The sequence below is a fragment of the Chlorella variabilis genome, assembly GCF_000147415.1.
Source record: "Chlorella variabilis unplaced genomic scaffold CHLNCscaffold_4, whole genome shotgun sequence".
Classification (NCBI taxonomy): domain Eukaryota; kingdom Viridiplantae; phylum Chlorophyta; class Trebouxiophyceae; order Chlorellales; family Chlorellaceae; genus Chlorella; species Chlorella variabilis.
The window spans coordinates 949,903-967,413 of record NW_005435084.1 but is presented as its reverse complement, the minus strand read 5'-3'; the positions used below and the strand labels follow the sequence as shown (position 1 = coordinate 967,413).

The 17,511-nt window shown below is 68.5% G+C and overlaps 6 protein-coding genes across 6 annotated transcripts in view; 2 read left to right on the top strand and 4 right to left on the bottom strand.

Annotated features, from left to right (window-relative positions):
- Positions 1–2,988, bottom strand: part of CHLNCDRAFT_142104 (hypothetical protein) — a gene marked incomplete at both ends in the record, with an annotated part of 7,422 nt that extends 4,434 nt beyond the window's left edge. Inside the window, 8 exons of the mRNA XM_005850009.1 lie at positions 65–145; positions 454–596; positions 866–980; positions 1,231–1,359; positions 1,601–2,015; positions 2,247–2,371; positions 2,581–2,724; positions 2,953–2,988. Coding sequence (XP_005850071.1) covers positions 65–145; positions 454–596; positions 866–980; positions 1,231–1,359; positions 1,601–2,015; positions 2,247–2,371; positions 2,581–2,724; positions 2,953–2,988 — 1,188 coding nt within the window. The remainder of the gene's footprint in view (positions 1–64; positions 146–453; positions 597–865; positions 981–1,230; positions 1,360–1,600; positions 2,016–2,246; positions 2,372–2,580; positions 2,725–2,952) is intronic.
- Positions 2,989–3,271: 283 nt separating this feature from the next.
- On the bottom strand, positions 3,272–6,372 carry CHLNCDRAFT_56033 (ribulose-phosphate 3-epimerase mature form; the record flags this gene model as incomplete). Its single annotated transcript, XM_005850008.1, has 4 exons — positions 3,272–3,797; positions 4,019–4,420; positions 4,605–4,668; positions 6,365–6,372. 4 exons carry the CDS (start codon positions 6,370–6,372, stop codon positions 3,579–3,581), a joined length of 693 nt encoding a protein of 230 aa, XP_005850070.1. The 3' UTR covers positions 3,272–3,578.
- Positions 6,373–7,051: 679 nt separating this feature from the next.
- On the bottom strand, positions 7,052–9,043 carry CHLNCDRAFT_142101 (hypothetical protein; the record flags this gene model as incomplete). The annotated part of the gene is made up of 7 exons (XM_005850007.1): positions 7,052–7,111; positions 7,230–7,332; positions 7,451–7,557; positions 7,709–7,867; positions 8,007–8,114; positions 8,246–8,314; positions 8,594–9,043. 7 exons carry the CDS (start codon positions 9,041–9,043, stop codon positions 7,052–7,054), a joined length of 1,056 nt encoding a protein of 351 aa, XP_005850069.1.
- Positions 9,044–9,363: 320 nt separating this feature from the next.
- Positions 9,364–10,877, top strand: CHLNCDRAFT_142100 (hypothetical protein; the record flags this gene model as incomplete). The annotated part of the gene is made up of 4 exons (XM_005850262.1): positions 9,364–9,414; positions 9,665–10,021; positions 10,183–10,423; positions 10,642–10,877. 4 exons carry the CDS (start codon positions 9,364–9,366, stop codon positions 10,875–10,877), a joined length of 885 nt encoding a protein of 294 aa, XP_005850324.1.
- A 607-nt stretch (positions 10,878–11,484) lies between these two features.
- Positions 11,485–13,467, top strand: CHLNCDRAFT_142099 (hypothetical protein; the record flags this gene model as incomplete). Its single annotated transcript, XM_005850261.1, has 9 exons — positions 11,485–11,537; positions 11,627–11,693; positions 11,829–11,924; positions 12,131–12,559; positions 12,737–12,813; positions 12,931–12,973; positions 13,083–13,142; positions 13,245–13,316; positions 13,414–13,467. The coding sequence occupies 9 exons, from the start codon at positions 11,485–11,487 to the stop codon at positions 13,465–13,467; spliced, it is 951 nt and encodes a 316-aa protein (XP_005850323.1).
- Positions 13,468–15,103: 1,636 nt separating this feature from the next.
- CHLNCDRAFT_20354 (hypothetical protein) overlaps positions 15,104–17,511 on the bottom strand; it is a gene marked incomplete at both ends in the record, with an annotated part of 4,444 nt that continues 2,036 nt past the window's right edge. The window contains 8 exons of the mRNA XM_005850006.1: positions 15,104–15,352; positions 15,576–15,703; positions 15,849–15,933; positions 16,056–16,136; positions 16,297–16,427; positions 16,615–16,681; positions 16,910–17,083; positions 17,291–17,396. Coding sequence (XP_005850068.1) covers positions 15,104–15,352; positions 15,576–15,703; positions 15,849–15,933; positions 16,056–16,136; positions 16,297–16,427; positions 16,615–16,681; positions 16,910–17,083; positions 17,291–17,396 — 1,021 coding nt within the window. The remainder of the gene's footprint in view (positions 15,353–15,575; positions 15,704–15,848; positions 15,934–16,055; positions 16,137–16,296; positions 16,428–16,614; positions 16,682–16,909; positions 17,084–17,290; positions 17,397–17,511) is intronic.

Sequence of the window (17,511 nt, the reverse complement as noted above, 5' to 3'; positions counted from 1 at the left end):
CCCCCGCTTGGCGCGGTAGGCGTCGTATGCCCAGGGGTCGGCGATCGCCCTGGCCTTGCCGTACAGCCGGGTTGTCCACAAAGTAGCCGTGCATGTAGGCGCGCAGCAGCGGGGTGCCCACCAGGTGGGACAGCCCCAGCTTGTCCTGCGGGGAGGGGGGCGGGGAGAGGGCGAGCGGGCAGGCGGGGGGTGGGGTGAGCTGGCGGGCCTTTCAGGCTGGCAGTTCTTAGGCTCTCGCAGGCTGCACACGCCCCGGCCTGCCACCCCGACACATGCACACTCTACATCACCCAACCGCGCACACACACACACACGCACACACACAGCACAGCACACGCTCTACCATTAGGCCCCACCCAAACACCCCGAGGCGCAGCACAGCGCACTGTGTGCACCACATCGCCCCGCGCTGCATGCACAACCACCCCCAGCCCCAACTGCACCCCGCCGCACCAGGTCCTGGCGCGTGACGAAGCGGTAGTCGTCGTAGATGGTGGGGTTGGCGCTTTCCTCCAGCTCCTCCGTCAGGCTCTCCAGGAAGGAGCACCAGCGCGGCGCGGGGCCCAGCGAGGGCACAAAGTAGGCGCGCATGCGGGCTGCGGGGCAGGAGAGGGGAGGGGAGGGCCGGGAGGGGCAGGGCGGGCGTGGGTTGGGCGGGAGGGAGAAGGAGGTGGGGGAGCGGGCGGGGGCGCTGGCAAGGGCTGCGGGCCGCATGATGATGCGGGCGGTGCACGGCGGGCAGCCGCCCAGACAGCTCCGTCCAGATGGCTCCCTCCCTTCCCGACTAAACAACCAGATCGCCTCCCTCCCATCCCATTCCATCTCTCCCCTCCACACGCCCCGGGGGAGTGCCCCCCCTCCTCACCCGAGTCGCATCCCACCATGATGAGCCCGCTGCCCGGCCACACGCACACGTCGTTGATGTCGGCATCGCCCGGCTCGATGTTGGTGTAGCCCTCGCCGCTGTCGGCATCCCACACCTGCGCGGCGCAGGGGCAGGTCCGTGGGGGGCAGGCAGGCAGGCAGGGCGGAGCGGCACGATGGGCTGGACCGGCGCGCCGAGGGCTGCCAGCACCAGCACGTGGAGATGAATATTGCAATACTGCCGGCAAGGGAGGCGGGAGAGCGGCAGGAGCGGCACGCGGCAGCAGCGCCCCGCCCCCGCCGCAGCGCCGGTGCAGCGCCGCCGCCGGCTCGGCGCCGCCGCCAGCTCAGCGCGCGCCAGCTGACCTTGATGATGTGGCGGTCGCTGCTGATCACACGGTGGTGCCCGCCCGCGCCGCCCGCCGCGCCGCCGCTGTGGAACTTGATGTCTACGATCCTGCTGTCGTACATGTGGTCCTTGACCACCATGGGGCGCTGCAGGGGGCGAGGAAAGGGGAGGAAAGCGCGGCGTGGGGAGACCGCGGCAGGGGAGCAGGCGCGGGTGTCAGGGGAGGAAGGCTCCAGGGAGAAGAAATGTGTGAAGATGGGATGCTGCTGGCCACGGCCGCCAAGCCGCCCGCCTGGGAGCCTCCCTTGGGAGCGCTTGCCAACACGCCTCACCTCCACAAGCGTAGGACCCCCTACCCACACCCAGCCGCCCACACCCTCGCCCCACCTGCGACCGCAAGTCGAACAGCGCCACCAGCCCGCCGCCGGTGCCCACCGCCAGGTGCATGCCGCTGTCGTCAAAGCGCAGCGCGGTGAGGGGCTGGCCCGACGCGCCCGCCGCCGCCGCCGCGCCCAGCCTGCCCAGCGAGTCGCGCTGGCGCAGGTCGAAGCACTCAAGGCCGCCGTCGTCGCCGGCGCAGGCCAGCAGGCCGTGGGCGGGAGAGATACCGCAGGCGTTGACGGCGGGGGAGCGGCAGGTGAGCGGCGTCAGGAAGCGGCCCTCAGCCAGGTTCAGGCGGTACACCTCGGGCGCGCTGGCAGCTACCAGCAGCTCAGCAGAGAAGGGGCAGTACGCCAGGTCCCGCCCAAACTTGGGCACGCGAGCCTTGTAGTAGGAGCCGAAGCGTGCGTGGAAGCAGATGCTGCGCGGGACAAGGGGGGGCGCAGCAGGCGGGCGCCGGCTGGGGGAGGCGGGCGGGCACGTGGCCGCAGGCGCCGGCACAGGTGGCGAGGCGGTGGGGGCAGCAGCAGCACCACCAGCACCAGCAGCAGCAGCAGCAGCAGCAGATCGCGCTGTGCAACCACCACCACCACCACCACCACCACACAAACCGCCGCCGCCGCCGCCACCACCGCACACACCTCGCACCCACCTGCGGTCTGCGCACAGGAAGGCTGCCTTGGAGTAGTCGTCCGACAGGATCTGGAAGTCAACGATCTCGGCGTCCAGGTGGCGGTCAAATTTCATGGACAGCTGGGACACGTCGTAGCACCGCATCTGCAGGGCCGGAGGGTGAGGAGGGAGGGTGAGGAGGGAGGGAGGAAGGGAGGAGGCAGGAGGAAGGAGAGCAGCACGGCGCTGTGCCTGGCAGCAGGGCAGATGCGGCGCCGCGGCACCGCAAGTAAGCAGCCGCAAGCGGCGAGGTAAGGGCGTGCCTGGGGGGGGTGGTAGCCCGAGGCGAAGATGTGCTGGCCGTCGGGGGTGACCTTGATGCGCTGGCATCCCGCCGGGAACTCAAAGTCCTGGATCAGCTCGATGCGCCGCCGGTACTCCTCATCCTTGCGCAGCGCCTTCTTCTTCTTGTCCGACAGCCAGGCGGGGATGTTCTTGCCGCCCGACACGGTGTACACCTGCGGCGGGGGATGGCTGAGCGCGGGGTCGGTCCCCGCTGGGAACGGCGCTGGCAAGCAGGGTGGCGGCAGGCAGCCTGCCGCCGCTGCCGCCGCCGCCACCGCCCAGCAGGGGCTGGCGGGCGGCTCCGGGTGGATCGATCGATGCCCTGTTCCACACTGCCGCCTGCGGCTCGCCGCCTGCGGCCGCTGCTGACGACCGGCCAGCAGCCATGCATGTTGGCCCACCTTGACGCCATCGCTGGCTTGAACTTTCAGTGCCATGACTTCAAGGCCCTAACCACAACCTCCTCGCAGCCGCAGCCTCCTGTGTGCGCTGCCACGGATTTCTAGACTTCCATGTGCTCGCCCCAAGCGCTTTGCAGCTCGCCAGATGATTGAAAGGTCAGCCGTAACGATTTGCATATGCAGGCGAGCCGCCAAGTGGCCTCGCTAGTGCGCCGTCGCTTAGGTGGCGGTGCCACGTACGCCTCTACTAGTTGCCGCCCCCACGGCGAGCAGTTGCAGCGCTCTGCAGCTCCTCACATCCAACGACTGAGAGAACGCACTGAACTAGGGATTTACAGCTGCCGGGGCAAAACGGGAGAGCGGCAGTGCAAGCGGGGGCGGAGGGGGAGGTGGCGGGGCGGCGCCGCCGGCAACAGGCGGGCAGCAGAAAGGAAAAATACCTCATCTCGGGTGGCACAGGGCAAGGGAAGACGCAGACAGAGTGAGCAGATGGTGGGAAATCAAATACGCAAGCTTGGAAATAGGCACGGGCGCGGGCCGACGGGCGCCGCCGCGGCCGGGCCAGCTCGCCCAGCCCTCGGCCGCGGGGCGCGCGCCCCTCGGTCGACACAGCCTCGGGCGGCTGCTCACGCGTGCACGGTGGCCGGGCGCTTGCTGGTCTTGATGCCCTGGATGGCGGCTGCGTAGTCCTTGGCGCCAAACACGCCGCTGCCGGACACAATGGCGTTGGCGCCCGCCTCAATCACGAGGTAGGCGTTGTCGGGGGTCACGCCGCCGTCCACCTCAATCCACGGGTTGCACCCCTTCTCCAGGCACATCGCCTTGAGCTTGGCGATCTTGTCAATCTGCGGCGCGGAGCGGCAGGGGGCGGCGCAGGTGAGGGAGGGCACCCACGCGTGCACCAGCAGCCCAGGCGTACGCGCAACACGGGCGCCCGCCACCGCACGCCGCACCCTGCTGCAGGCTGCTCCCACCCTCCCTGCCTCGCGCCCTCCCTGCCTCGCTCCCTCCCTCCAGCGCCGCCCCCATCTGCCGCTCCCGCGCGTGCCGGACCGCCACCCCCCACCTGGCTGTCGATAAACTTCTGGCCGCCAAAGCCGGGGTTGACGCTCATGATGAGCACCAGGTCCACGATGGGCAGCACGTACTCAATCTGCTCCAGCGGGGTGCCCGGGTTGAGCACCACGCCCGCCTTGCACCCCAGCTCCTTGATCTGGTTGACCACGCGGTGCAGGTGGATGGTGGACGACTGCTCGGCGTGCACCGAGATGATGTCGGCGCCGGCCTTGGCAAAGTCGGCCACGCGCAGCTCGGGCTCCACGATCATGAGGTGGCAGTCGAGGGGCTTGTCGGTGACGGGGCGCAGCGCGTCCACCACCAGCGCGCCAATGGTGATGTTGGGCACAAAGCGGCCATCCATGACGTCCACGTGGATCCAGTCGCACCCGGCCTTGTCGATGGCCGCCACCTGCGGAGTGAGGGGCGGGGGAGGAGGGCGCGGCGTGAGGACGGGGAGGAGAGAGGCGGGGCGCAGGCGGGCGGGCGCGCGGCGGGCGGAGGCAGCGGGCGCTGCGGCTGGCGCACAGGCAGGCGGCGTGTGCACGCGTGTGCACGCTTCCCGAGGCCCGCGGCACCACCCGGCGACGCCGCACCTGCTCCCCGAGCTTGGCAAAGTTGGCAGACAGGATGGAGGGCGACACGATGACGTCGCTCTTGCTGAAGGAGTCGACAGACACGCGGGCCTGCACCCGGACGGCGCCGCGGCAGCGGGGCGCCGCCGCCTACAAGCACACACAGGGTGCAGCACAGAGGAGGACGCTCAGGGACCTTGCAGCTGGGTGCCAGAGAGGGGCGGGAGGGAGGCCCGCCGCTCGGCTGGGCACCAAGCGGCAGCAGGTGGAGGGGGCCCGGGCGCTGCCACATTGCGTCCCAGGCAAGCGCATTGGCGCCTGTGCGCATGCCTCGAAAGTGCAGCCCGCTGTGGGCCGCCAGTTTCGGCGGGGGGCCAGCGCAAGAAGGGGCGGGACGCTGGTGGCGCAACAGGGCAGCGGCCGGGCCGCATTGTGCAGTGCGCGGCTCACCTTGGGCGCAGCAAAAGCCACGCGGGTCTGAGTGAGAGCGGCCTGCATGTTGCCCTGTTTGCACAAGTGAGCTGAGGAACGGCTGTGGGTTTGGATGGAATGATCAAACAGTCAGCCCAATGTGCAGCAAGAGGGGGATGCCTGTGGTGCTGGGCTCATGATAAGCCACTGCCACGGCGGCAGCCGACAGCGAGACTCATGATCGGCCGTCTCCCCTTCATCGATCACTTATTTATGCAATGCAGGCGTCCATGGCAGCTGCAGGCCTGCAGCCTCGACATGCCGTGCGAGCAGCATCCCGTGCCAGCCTCCGTGCGCCACTTAGAGCAGCCGGCAGCCACATTCAGACGGGCAGGCAAACCCTCAATGTCGTGCGGATAGCTGCGGCCAGGCAATGGCTGGCCAGGGGCCGGCAGGTGGCGCCGCGGCTTGCGGCGGCAGCAGCGGCGGCGGCGTTGGCGGCAGGAGCGGCAGCAGGGCCAGAGGGAGGAGGAGGCAGCGTCGCAGCCCCGCTGCAAGCCCTGGGAACCTTCCTGAGCAGCAACTTCATTCCCTGCGGCCTGGTGCTGGCCGTCATCGTCGGCTGGCTCTTCCCGGGCCCAGGCGTGGCGGCCGCCAACGCAGACGCCGGCCTGGCCGCCACCGTCGGCATCTTTGTCATCTCCGGCCTGCTGCTGCAGCGCGGCGAGACGGCGGCTGCGGTCCGTGCCACCGCGGCGCTGGCCTATGGCCTGCTGGCCATCCTGGCCGTCACGCCGCTGGCCGCCTTTGCCATGCTGCGACTGCCGGTGCAGCCGCCCGAGGTGGCGCTGGGGCTGGCCATCTTCTGCTGCATGCCCACCACGCTGTCCACAGGGGTCACGCTGACCGTGGCCAGCAGCGGCAACGCAGCCGTGGCGCTGCTGCTGACCGTGGCGTCAAACATGCTCTCGGTGAGGCTGGCAAGCTGCCGTGCTGGTCGCATGTGCGTCTGTCGCATGGCACGCGCCTGCGGTCTGCTGCCGTGGTCTGCTGCCTGCATTGCTGCCTGCCGCCCAGGCAAGCCATGAGCTGGGATCCCCATGCCATGCCGCAGGTGTTCACCATCCCTGCCATGCTGTCAATTGTGCTGGGCAGCGGCGCAGGGGTGCCGCACTTTGACGCGCTGCGCCTCTTCCGCAACCTGGTGGCGACGGTGCTTGTGCCGCTGCTGGCGGGGGCGGCCACGCAGGCCATCATCCCAGGCGCGTGCTGCTGCTGGAAGCCCAGGGCAACGGTCTCTCTGTGGGTGCGCACATTGTGTGCGTGTGGCCAGAGCAGCCCAGCTCCTGGCATGCTCACCTGTGCCACACCTGCCCATGTCTGCAGGCGCCCACCTGTGGAAGAAGAGCCACCGCAGGCTGCTGTCCTACCTGTCGGCCGTCTGCCTGTGCACCGTGCCCTACATGCAAGTCTCCAAGGCCTCGGCGGCGCGCCTGCCGCTGACCTTCGCCACCCTGGCCACTGCCGCCGTGGCGGCCCTGGGCCTGCACCTGGTGCTGCTGGCGGCCAACCTGGGCGCCACACGGCTGCTGCGCTTCAGCCCAGACCCCGCCCAGCACATCGCCATCCGAAAGGCGGTGGTGCTGTGCTCCAGCCAGAAGACGCTGCCGGTGGCGGTGGCGGTGCTGACGCAGCTGTCGGGTGCGCTGGGCGCGGCCGTCGGCTTCGCCGTCCTCCCCTGCGTGCTGGCGCACCTCATCCAGACCGTGTTCGACTCGGCTGTGGTGTCACGGTGGAATGCGCGGGAAGCGCGGGGCATGCCTGCCCTGAACTGAGCTGGCTTCCCGACCGACCAAACTGACTGATGATCCCGAACAGACCCATTTTTTCACAGCTTGTGACCGACACAGCATTGTTCTTGCATTTTACTCCCAACAATGTTGCTGTATTGTTGCAAGTAGACTCCTACAGAGTGTCAATAATGAGTAGAGCGGGGAGGGCGAAGCGTCAGATTGCAAATACTGAGGTGGCGCAGGAGGCAGCCAGCCCCCGAGCAGTTAGTCCAGCTCTGGCTCATCCCACAGCTCCTCCATGTCACGGTAGGGGCCCTTGGGGTTCTGCACGGCAGGCAGGTCAACCAGCAAAGCAAGGGTGGTGCACCTGCCAGTGTGCATGCTGCCGGGTGCCCAGCGCTCGCCCATGGTCCTGAGTCAGCCCGCGCATGTCCGCACTCACCAGCCACATGGCACCGTTGACCATGCGTTGCTGGAAAGGCAGCGTGCTCAGCGCAGCATAGTCGTCTGCCGACAGCTCCCACCCCAGCACATCCAGGTTGCCCCTGCGCCAGCAAGGCACACAGCAGCGCACAGTGAGGGCTCAACAACGCTGCCCGCCGACAGCCCATCTCCTTCATCTAAAGGAGGCGCTGCCCAGGCGGCCGGTAACCTGCTCCCCACCTGATGCGTGCAGGCGAGGTGCTCTTGGGGATGACGCTGGTACCGTGCTGCAGCGCCCAGCGGATGAGCACCTGCCCCACATTCCTGCCGGTCCGCTCCGCCACTGCCTGCAGGGCGCGACACACAGCCCACAGCTGGCTTAGCATGGAAACTTGCTTGCAAGGCAGAAGTGGCACTCAAAAGCCCGGCAGCGCTAAGTGAACAGTGCCACCAACGCCTGTGATGGCACGCCGGCGGGGCGCAGCGCCGCCTCAGCACCTGGACCGTGGCGTCCTCCATCAGCACCAGCGGCTTCTTGCGGGGGAAAATGGACGCGCTGTCTGGGGAGCCCAGCGGCGAGAAGGCGGTGACGTGGATGGCGGCGGCGGCGCAGAAGGCCAGCAGGGCATCGTTGCGGTGGTACGGGTGCACTTCCACCTGCGTTGTCAGCCAGCAGGGAGCAGCAGGTGGCTGGGCTGGCTGGCCAGCTACCCGAGGTGAAGGGAGGGCATGCCACGGCGGCAACTGCACGGCGGCGCTGCGATCTGCATGGCACCGGCCCGCGTGCCTGGCACACTGTGGGCGGGATCTGGGCGTACGACAGGATGTCCCGCAGCTTGCAGGCGCCAAAGTTGCTGACGCCGATGCTGCGCACCAGCCCCTCCGCCACCAGCGCCTCCATCGCCTGCACTGGGGGGTGCAGCGCCAACGTCAGCCGTGCCTAGTCACATGCAAAGCTGCCGCATGCCCCTGGCTGGAGCACGCTTTGTGCCTGTCCATGCTTGCCTGCCACGTCTCACGGATGGAAGGTTTCACCTCTGGCCCCACGTTGCCGGTGACCGGCCAGTGGATGAGGTACAAATCAAGGTACTGACACCGTAGTGCCTGCACAGGGTACGGCAATCCCATCACAGCACGCCCCAGTGGTTTGGATCCCTCTATCCAGCTCGCCATCATGGGCCGCTTGAGCATCCATCTGCGGCACCACCTGCCACAGAGCAGCCCGCTTGCCTTGATTGACTTGAGGCAGGCTTGCCGCACGCGAGCAGCAGCGTGGTCGGTGTTCCTGCAGCATGCACAGCCCGCTGGTGGCTGCTGATGGCATGTGAATGCCTGGCAGAAGTCTGTTGGATCCACTCACAGTCGGTTGGCCACTCACCAGACCTTGCTGCAGATGTAGAGTTCCTGTCGCGGCACCAGGCCTTTGCTGAGCACATGCTCCAGAGCATCCCCCACCTCCTCCTCATTCTGGTAGACAGACGCGCAGTCGATGTGGCGGTAGCCTGCCTGAAGCGCGATGTGCACCGCGGTGCGCACCTCCCCGGGCCCCGCCTTCCAGGTACCCAGCCCCACCGCTGGGATGCGGCGGCCGTCGCGCAGCGTGAAGGAGGGCACATCCACGCGCACATACAGCGCTCGCTGCGCAGCAGCGGTGGCTGCTGGCCGCGCAGCCACCTCTCGCTGCTCTGCCGCGGCCACTGCCGCCGCATCGGCTGCCGCCGCCGCCGCGTCGAGCCCAGCAAAGCTCAGCACCCTGACGCCGCTGGCATCCGCCGATCCAGAGGGGCCCGCCACCTCGTATTTGGCCCACCAGGGCTCGGCCTCAGCGGCCATACAAGCGGTGCCGGAACCCTGGAGATGGGCAGACTTTCGGTGGCTGGGCTGACGGCCGCGCAAACGCCTGCTTGTACTGGCCCAAGGCTGATGATGGCGACAGCAAGCACGGGATCAGTCTATGCCGCGCAAGAAGAGGTCCAGGTTTTGACTGCCACCCGATGTTGAGCTGGCCGCCGCAGAAACACACGTAACCTGGGCTGCTTCCTGTTGCTGCACTGATCGCGCAGGTCTGCCTGCGTCCAGCCTGCCAACAGCGAGGCTGCAGCGCCACGCGCCAACCCAAACTCCCAAGTGGCCGCGTCTCAAACTCAGGGAGAATGGCGGCAGACAATCCATTCATGGCGGACAATCCCTTTGCCTCTAGCAGCGTGAGTGTGGGGCGACGATCAGCTGTGCGAACGGCACGCTCTCCCTGCCCAGCCTCGCAGCCTGAGCCTGGCAGCCTGCAGCAGGGGCGTGGCAGCCAGCGTGCGCACCAGGCGGTGGCGCCGCTGCGCGGCAGGCCCTCCCACCGCTAACAAACTGCGGCCACCAGCCACCGCTGCCTGCGCTGCCAGCTGGCCCCTCAACCCGCTCCCCTTATAGGCACGCACGCCCCCCCGCAACTCCCGCCTGCAGGTCAATGGCACCGTGCCGGCGGCGGGGCCCTGGAACAGCACCGGCGGCGCCTGGGGCAGCAACAACGACAGCTACACCGCGCCCGTGGCAGCAGACGTGGGCGGCACCAGCAGCGTGGGCGTCGGCGGCGGCGGCAAGGCCGGCGGCAAGAAGGAGGCGGAGCTGAACAAGCGCGAGGCGGAGCTGAGCAAGCGCGAGGCGGAGCTGCGGCGGCTGGAGCTGGAGATCCGCCAGAACCCGGGGGCCAAGAGCACCAAGAACTGGCCAAAGTTCTGCCCCGTGCTGCACCACGACATCGCCGGCGAGATCCCGGCGCAGTCGCAGGTCCCCGTGCGCCGCGCCTACTGGGCCTACCTGGTGAGCGGGTGGATGGCGGGAGGGAGTGGCGGACAGGGAGGCCGCGCCTGCATGGCTGCTACGCGGAGCGGTGGCGCCGTTTGAAGCCTGCCTCGGTGCGGACCAGTCAGGTCGCCTCTCGTCCGACCTCGCCTGTTGCTGGCCCCCACCCCGCCATGCAGGGCCTCATCCTGTGCCTGTTCTGGAACTTCATGGGCGTCAGCGCGCTGCTGATCACCGACGGCGGCGAGATTGCGGCGTGGCTGTGGGGGGCCATCTGGATGGTGGGCGGCGTGCCGGGCGCCTACATCCTGTGGTACTCGCGGCTGTACAACGCATCCATCAAGGACTCGGCCTTTGGCTACGCCATCTTCTTCGCCGGCTTCTTCGCCAACCTGGCCTTCAGCGTGTGGAGCGCCGTGGGTGGGTGGGGGCCAGGGCGGCTTGGGGCCGCGGCATGTGTGGTGGCAAGGGTGGCCGGGGGGGCCTATGGGGCGCAAATGTGGGATGGCTGGCGGTGGTTCACCCGCTCTCCTGAAGGCGTGCTGGCTGGCTTGCCTCGCCTGCCTTTGTGGCAGCATTCGCTGCCCACGCTGCTGCGTGCTTACAGTGCATCCTGCGCGTGCGCACCCTACCTGCAGGCCCGCCGTTCCTGGGGGAGAAGAGTCACACCGGCTACATCTCCGCCATCAACCGCATCGGCGACAACACGGGGGTGGGCGTCATGTACTTCATCGGCGCCGGCTTGTGGACGCTGGAGAGCCTGTGGAGCCTGTGGGTGTACAAGCTGGTGTACCGCAGCTTCCGCGGCCACGGCATGTCGGCGGCGCAGGTCAAGCGCGAGGCCGCGGGCCGTGCCGCGTCCTCCGCGGTGTGAGCACCCCCACACATTTGCTCACCGCTCTACATGACCAAGCCTGGCGGCGGGCGCGGGGCGGAGCAGCGCGCCTGCGACGCGCGCTTGGCTCCCCTAGCGGCTGCGTGCGTCGCTCGCCCGTGCCGCCGCCCTTCTTCCTTCCCTGACTGCTGCTGACCTCTGCCCGCTGCCTCCCTCTCCTTTCGTCTGATGTGTTGTTGTGTTCTTCAGCCATGTTACCCCTTGCCCCTCCCCCTGTTTTGTTCTCTTGTTCTTTGGTTGCTATTTTTCGGCGTGGTCACAGCGGGGGTGCGGCTGCGCCCTGGCCGCCGCCGCCGTCTCACACCTGGAGACGGCCAGGCGCTTGCCAACTTGTGAGATTGAGCGCCGTCACGCCGCAACAGTCGAGGGCAGCTGGCTGTCTGCGGGCTGCCACGGGCTGGCGCAGCCCTGCGAGGACAGCCAACGCAGCGCTCCTGCTGCCCCCTGCGGTCGTCTGTCCCCGCCTGGAGCGCCCCGCCGCTCAATACTTGTTCATCCGGCCACCATCGATTGCTCCGCCCGGCTCTCACACGCTTCTTCGCCGGCGGCATCCCTCCGCATCTCCGAGTGCGCCCTTCAGGGTGCAATGGAGGCGCCCCAAGACCCCCAACAGCCGCCCCCGGCCTCCCAGCAAGCGGGGTGAGGCCTGGGGCGCTCGGTGGTGCTGCGTTCGGCAGATTGGCTGGGGTGCCCCGCTCTCACGCCCGCTGCCTGCTGGCCCCGTGCAGGGAGGCCCTGACGACGCCCTCGCCGTCCCGCAAGCTGACCAGCGCCTCGGTCAGGGCTGACCTAGTGGTGCGCCGCACGGGCCGCCGGCGCCTCGGGACTCGCGCCGCGACTTGCTGCGCTGCCGCTCACCATTCCCCCTTTGTAATGCTGAGATCAACCCACCATATGTTCTGCCTTCCATTTGACTGCTGTTTGGTGCAGGCCCATATACGCGGGCTAGCCGAGGCGTGCGGCGCGGTGCCCGACATCTGCAAGCGGCGAGCGCCCGGCGAGCCAGACCTGGCAGTGGGCGCGCAGGTGCGCTGCTGCTGCTGCGCATTGGATTGATGCGTGCTGGCAGCAAGAACACCAGAGCTAGTGGGAAAACCTGAATCGGATTTGGAGGGCCTGCGGTGCCTTGGGCGCCGCCCCGCTTTGGAAGGCACCATTGCGGCAGCAACCAGCCGCATCAGTTCTCAGCCCCCCCCTCACTTGTGTGTCTCCCGTCTCCTGCACGACTGCAGGTGGCGGACTGGGAGCAGCTGCGGCGCCGCAAGGAATTCGACCTGCTGCAGGCCTACCCCGCGGCCGGCCTGCACCCTTCCACCTTTGTGCCCACGTCGCAGGCGGTGCCGGCGCTGCCCGACTCCGCAGCAGCAGCAGTCACGGCGGCCGCCGCAGCTGCAGCAGCCCTGCCGGTGCCGGTGCCGGCCATGGTGCCGGCCTCGGGCTCGGTTCCACTGGTGCCCGCGATGCCGGCGCCTGCGGCGATGCCGGCGGAGCGCCAGGCTGGCGGCGGCGTGCGCCAGGTGGGCAAGATCACCAAGGCCAACAAGCAGAAGTCGGGGGGCAGGACCTTCACCTCCAAGTACCGCGGGGTGCACCAGACCTTCCCCACACGCCGCTGGGAGGCGCAGTTCAGGTGCGGGCGGGGGCAGCGGGCATGGGTGCGGGTGAGCACTGCGGGGCAGCGGTGGTGTTGCGTTGCATTGTGTTCCAGTCGACCCGCAGATGCACCCTGCCTGACGCTCGCTTCTCCTTGCCCCTGTGCTTCCCACCCACCCACAATCCCGCGCTGCCCTGCCGCAGGCGCAACGGCAAGCCCCCCAGCCTGGGCTGGTTTCGACCAGGAGGAGCAGGCGGCCCGCGCCTACGACAAGATGATGCTGTGGTGCGAGCTGCACAACGCCACGGGCGTCAAGGGCGGGTGAGCGCCTGCTTGCTGGCGTCACCCACGCTCAGTGCATCTGCCGGCGCCGCACGTCGCCTCCTCACCCACCCCTGTGGCTCAAGACTCACAGCGTTTGCTTTGTTTCCTGTGCAGCATCACCAACTTTGATGCCAGCAGCTATGAGGCGAGCGTGTTTGTGTGGCGTGGCTGCGGGAGAGGCATGTGTCTGTGGCTGGGCTGCCGCGGCGGGATCGCTGCTCACCGCTTGAGCATTTGTGTTTTGTTGCATTGTTTATTGCTTGCAGGCGGAGGTGGCCTTCCTGCAGCAGTGCACCCAGGCAAGTGGAGCTGGTGCCCTGGCGGATGTGAAAGGCGGGCAGGGCCGACACCGCGCCACCCTGCTGCACGTCGGGCCAGTCTCTAACCCAAGCGTCTAGCCCTCCCTTGTTGGCCCCTCCCTCCTGCAGGACGACCTGGTGCAGATGCTGCGCTCCGAGGGGCGCCGCCAGGCCGCGCAGCGCATGCTCAAGCAGAAGCGGGTGAGTGACGGTCTGCTGCGGGCAGGGTCGGCGGCGGCAAACGTACAGGGCGGCTGCTGCACTCCCTGCTGACTCGCCCCCGTGTGCCGGTTTGCAGGACGGGGCGGCTGCATATGCCAGGGACAATGCCAGCGACTCTGAGAACGAATAGACAGGGGCCGCCTGTATCATGCGCCCAGGGCGGCCCGGCGCTGGTGCGCCATTCGCACCATGCGTCCGCGGCGCCCTGGCGGTGCTGTTGCCTCTTCCATCGGTTTTGCTTACTTCACGCACGTACCTGTGCACACCTGTCGACCTTCCTTTTGACCGCTAACCTCCTTTGCTGATTGCTTTTACTGTCTCGCCGCTCTGCCGTGCACTGTCTGCGCGCACCCCTTGGCCTTGCCGCCGCGCACCTGCGAGCGCCATGTACGCTACGCCCCCGCTGGGGCACCGACCATTGCCCAGCCAGCTCACACAAGCTCGATGTGCTTCATTCCCCCTCAAGAGAGTTACTGTAAAGTTTGGAGCAAGAAGCAGGAGTGTGACAAATGAGAGCATGCCGCAACATGTGGGCCAAGCTACCTAGGGCAGGGGGCGGAAGACAAGGCCTGCATTCTCATGAAAAAAACAAAGTGTGCTGCAGTGCGGTTGCTGCTGTGCTGCTGGGTCTGTGCTGGTGTCCACTCCTGTTGCCGTGCTGCCGCGTGCCGCCCATCCTGCTCAGGCCTTGAGCTTCTTGGCCGCCACCCCCGCCCCCGCCTCTGCCTCTGTGGTCTTGCTGCGCCCGCGCTTGGCCTTGCCCTTGCCATTGCCAGCCGGCGCCTCGGCCTCGCCCGCCTGGACGGCAGGGCTACCGGCCGCCTTGGCGGCGGGGCTGGCGGCGGTCTTGGCATCCAGCTTGGCCTGGCGCTGCTTCTTCTTCTCCTCCGCCGCATCCTGGGTGCGCATCTTGCGCAGCGCATACTTGACCGCGGCTGCAGGTGCGGGGGAGCATGGGGAGGGGGCAAGGCGGGCGGGGGGGGGGGGACGTGAGGCGAGGCGGCGCGGGCAGAGGCGCAGCCACAGCCTGCCCCAACGCAGCGGCTGCCTGGGATGCCTCTTCCCCACTCACACCAAACCACCGCCAACAACAACCCACGCACACAACACATCACGTCACCGCCAGGAACCAACGCATCCACACGGCAGCAGCAGCGGCAGCAGGCGCCCACCGTCGTCGCCGTCCTCCTGCTCCAGAAGCGCCTCGATCAGCCCCGCATCAAACTCTGGGAACTCGCCCGCCAGCGCCTTGATGGCCGCCTCTGCGAGCAAGCACAAGGAAAACAAAGGAGGACAGGGGTGGGGGTGAGCAGGTTTGCTTGCCTGGGGGCCGGAAGCACAACTGTAATAGCGCGAGCCGGGCAGCCAGGGCGAAATGTGAGCCACAGGAACGGCCAGACTCGTGTGAACAGCAGCCGAGGCCCGGCCGCACTCAGCTCCAGCCCCGCTCACCGCGCTTGGCCGCCTCTGCGTTGACGGGCGGCGCGGCCGCCACCGCGGCGGGCGGCGCCGTGCTGCTGGGCACCTGGTGGTCGCTCACAGCCATCTCCTTGGCCCCAGACCCGTTGCTGCCGTCGGTGTTGGTGGTGGTGTGCGAGTCGCCGGCGGCGGCGGGCTTGGAAGGGCCCTCGCCGTCGCCGCCGCGCTGCTGCTGCTTGGCGGGCTGCTGCTCGCGCTGCGACTCCTGCTGCGTCGGCGCCTCCTCCTCCTCGCCTGCCTCCCCCTCCAGGCCTGCATGTCACACGCAGGGGCAGCCAGGGGCACGGTCAGGGGCACAGGCAGGCATGTTCACGCAAGCACACCGGGCCCCTGCTGCAACAGAAGCACGGCCTGCGTCGGCTCGCCGTGCAGCCAGGCTGCCAGGCTGGCACGGAGCCGTGCTCACCCTCCTCTCCCTCCTCCGCCTCCGCCTTGGCCTCCAGGCGGGCCCTCTCCACGGCCGCCTGCAGCTTGGCAATCACCGCCGTCATCTCCCGGTTGGCCTGGGCAGTCTTCAGGAAGTCACAAATGTCCACCTGCAGGCGGTTAGTCCAGCAGAGGTGCGCGGCAGGGAGTGGGGAGGCGCTGAGGTGTGCTGTGTGTGCGGTGGTGTGATGGTGACAGCGGTGGTGTGCCGGGCAGCAGGCGCAGGGGTGGAGCACTGCTTGGTGCAGGTGCAGGGGCGGCAGGGGCGGCACTACAGTGCCCCCAGGCCAGCAGGCAGGCACCCCCAGGCCAGCACCCCCAGCCCAGCCGAACCTTGCATGTGGGACAGGGCTTAAGGACCTTGCGCACACGTAGGCTGCGCCCCGTGGCGGCGCCCGCGTCGATCTCATCCGCAATCCCTCCAAACTTCTTCTCCAGGCAGGGCATGCAGAAGTTGTGGCCTGCACATGTATGTGGTGGTGGTGGTGGGTGGGTGGGTGGGGGAGGGCGTTCATACTTGAGATGGGGTGATGCGGTGGGGTGGTGCTATTGGGTGGGGAGTATGTCCAGGGGTGGGGCGGTGCGAGGGTGTGCTGGGCCTCTCACCACAGGGCGTGGACACGGGCTCGGTTGGCACGTTCTTGCAGATGCCGCAGGCAAACTCGCGCAGCGCCTTCTCCTGCTCGCTGACCTGCACCCAGAGGAGGGCGGAAAAGGGCAGGTGGGCAGGCAGGGCAGCCTGAGGCGAGGGGCCTTAGCAGTGCAGCCTCTCTCCTGCCGGGCAGGCAGGTGGTCGCTAGCTGGCGGTCGCACCTTCTTGCGGGCGCCCTGCTTGCCGGAGGCGCCACCGGCCGTCTTCTGGCTGATGGGCGGGTCGCGCGCCCAGCCCCACGCCTGAAAGGGACGATGGCAGCAGGCGCTGCTGTCAGCAGCATACCGGCACACACCCGGGAGCCAGCTGCCTTGGCCATCGACGCCTGCTGCACCCGAGCCCTGCCGCCGCCTCCCAACCAGCACAGCAGCAGCCGCGCGTCCAACAGCCTGCCCACCTCACCTGCTTCTCCTCATCCCAGTCCCACCAGGGCTTGTCGCTCATCGACACCACCTGCCCCTTGTCCGCCTTCCTCATCTCCTCCGTCGCCTCCTTGGGCAGGCTGGTCTCTAGGCCGGGGCGGTCACCCGTCTCTGCCGGCAGCCAGCGGGGCACAGCGCAGCGCAGCATGAGCACAGCATGAACACAGTGTGAACGCAGGACAGCGAGAGGAAGGGCAGCAGCACGGGCGCAGTGTGGACACGGCAGCACCAGAGCAAGGGGCAGTGCAGGAGTTGTCGAGGCGGGACAGGCTGGCGCCTGCGGCGCAGCGCGGCGCACCGTCGGAGCTCCAGGAGGCCGGCTCATTGTCGCAGCGCACAAACAGGTAGCGGCACACCAGGTAGCCCTGGGGCAGGGGCAGGAGGAGGAGGCGGGCGGGCAGGGGCGGCACGGCGTGATGGGCGCGAGCGGGCGCAGGTGGAGGGCCGGGGATGTGCCGGCAGCTGGGCAGGCTGACGGGCAGCGGCCACGCAGCGAGCCGATGCACTCCTCCAACCAGCCAGCCAGCCAGCCGGCCAGCCCTGGCACCAGCCAGGCCAGGCAGGCAGCCTGTCGGCGCGCGGCGCGCGCCCACCTGCTTGCCCTTAGTGCGCCAGCACTTGACGATACGGTAGATGCCGTCGTAGCGCACGGGGGTCTCCTCTGTGGGAGCGTAGCTGGAGCGCTTCTCCTTGTAGGAGCGAACTACGCGCACGGGCAGGCCCTTGGTGCAGGACAGCTTCAGCGCCTTGTTCATGCTCTCAAACACCTGGGGGGCAGGCAGCGGCAGCGCGTGTGGGTCAGTGGTGAGGGGGGAGGGCGGGGCGCTTGCTCGCAGCGGCATCCAGCGGCAGCTCCAGCTTTGTGGGCAGGGCAGCAGCGCAGCGCCGGCCGCCGGCGCGGCCGGCGGCACGGGGAGCCCCAGGAGCTGCAGGCGCCATCCCTCCTCCTCCCAGCCGCACCAGCGGCCCCGCACCTGGTCAAACGACTGCTCCTTGTTGGTGCGCTTGTTGCCAGACAGGTCGCGGCCGCCGGAGCCGGTGTACAGGAACCACTCTCCCTCGTCGCGGTCATCCTCATACCTGCCGGGTGCATGGGTTGGGTTTGGTGGGAGCAGGGCAGGGGATGGAGGGGTTGGTGGTGGTGGGCTGGGTCGGGGATGGCAGGCAGGCTAGCAGGGAGGCCGGCGGGCCGGCC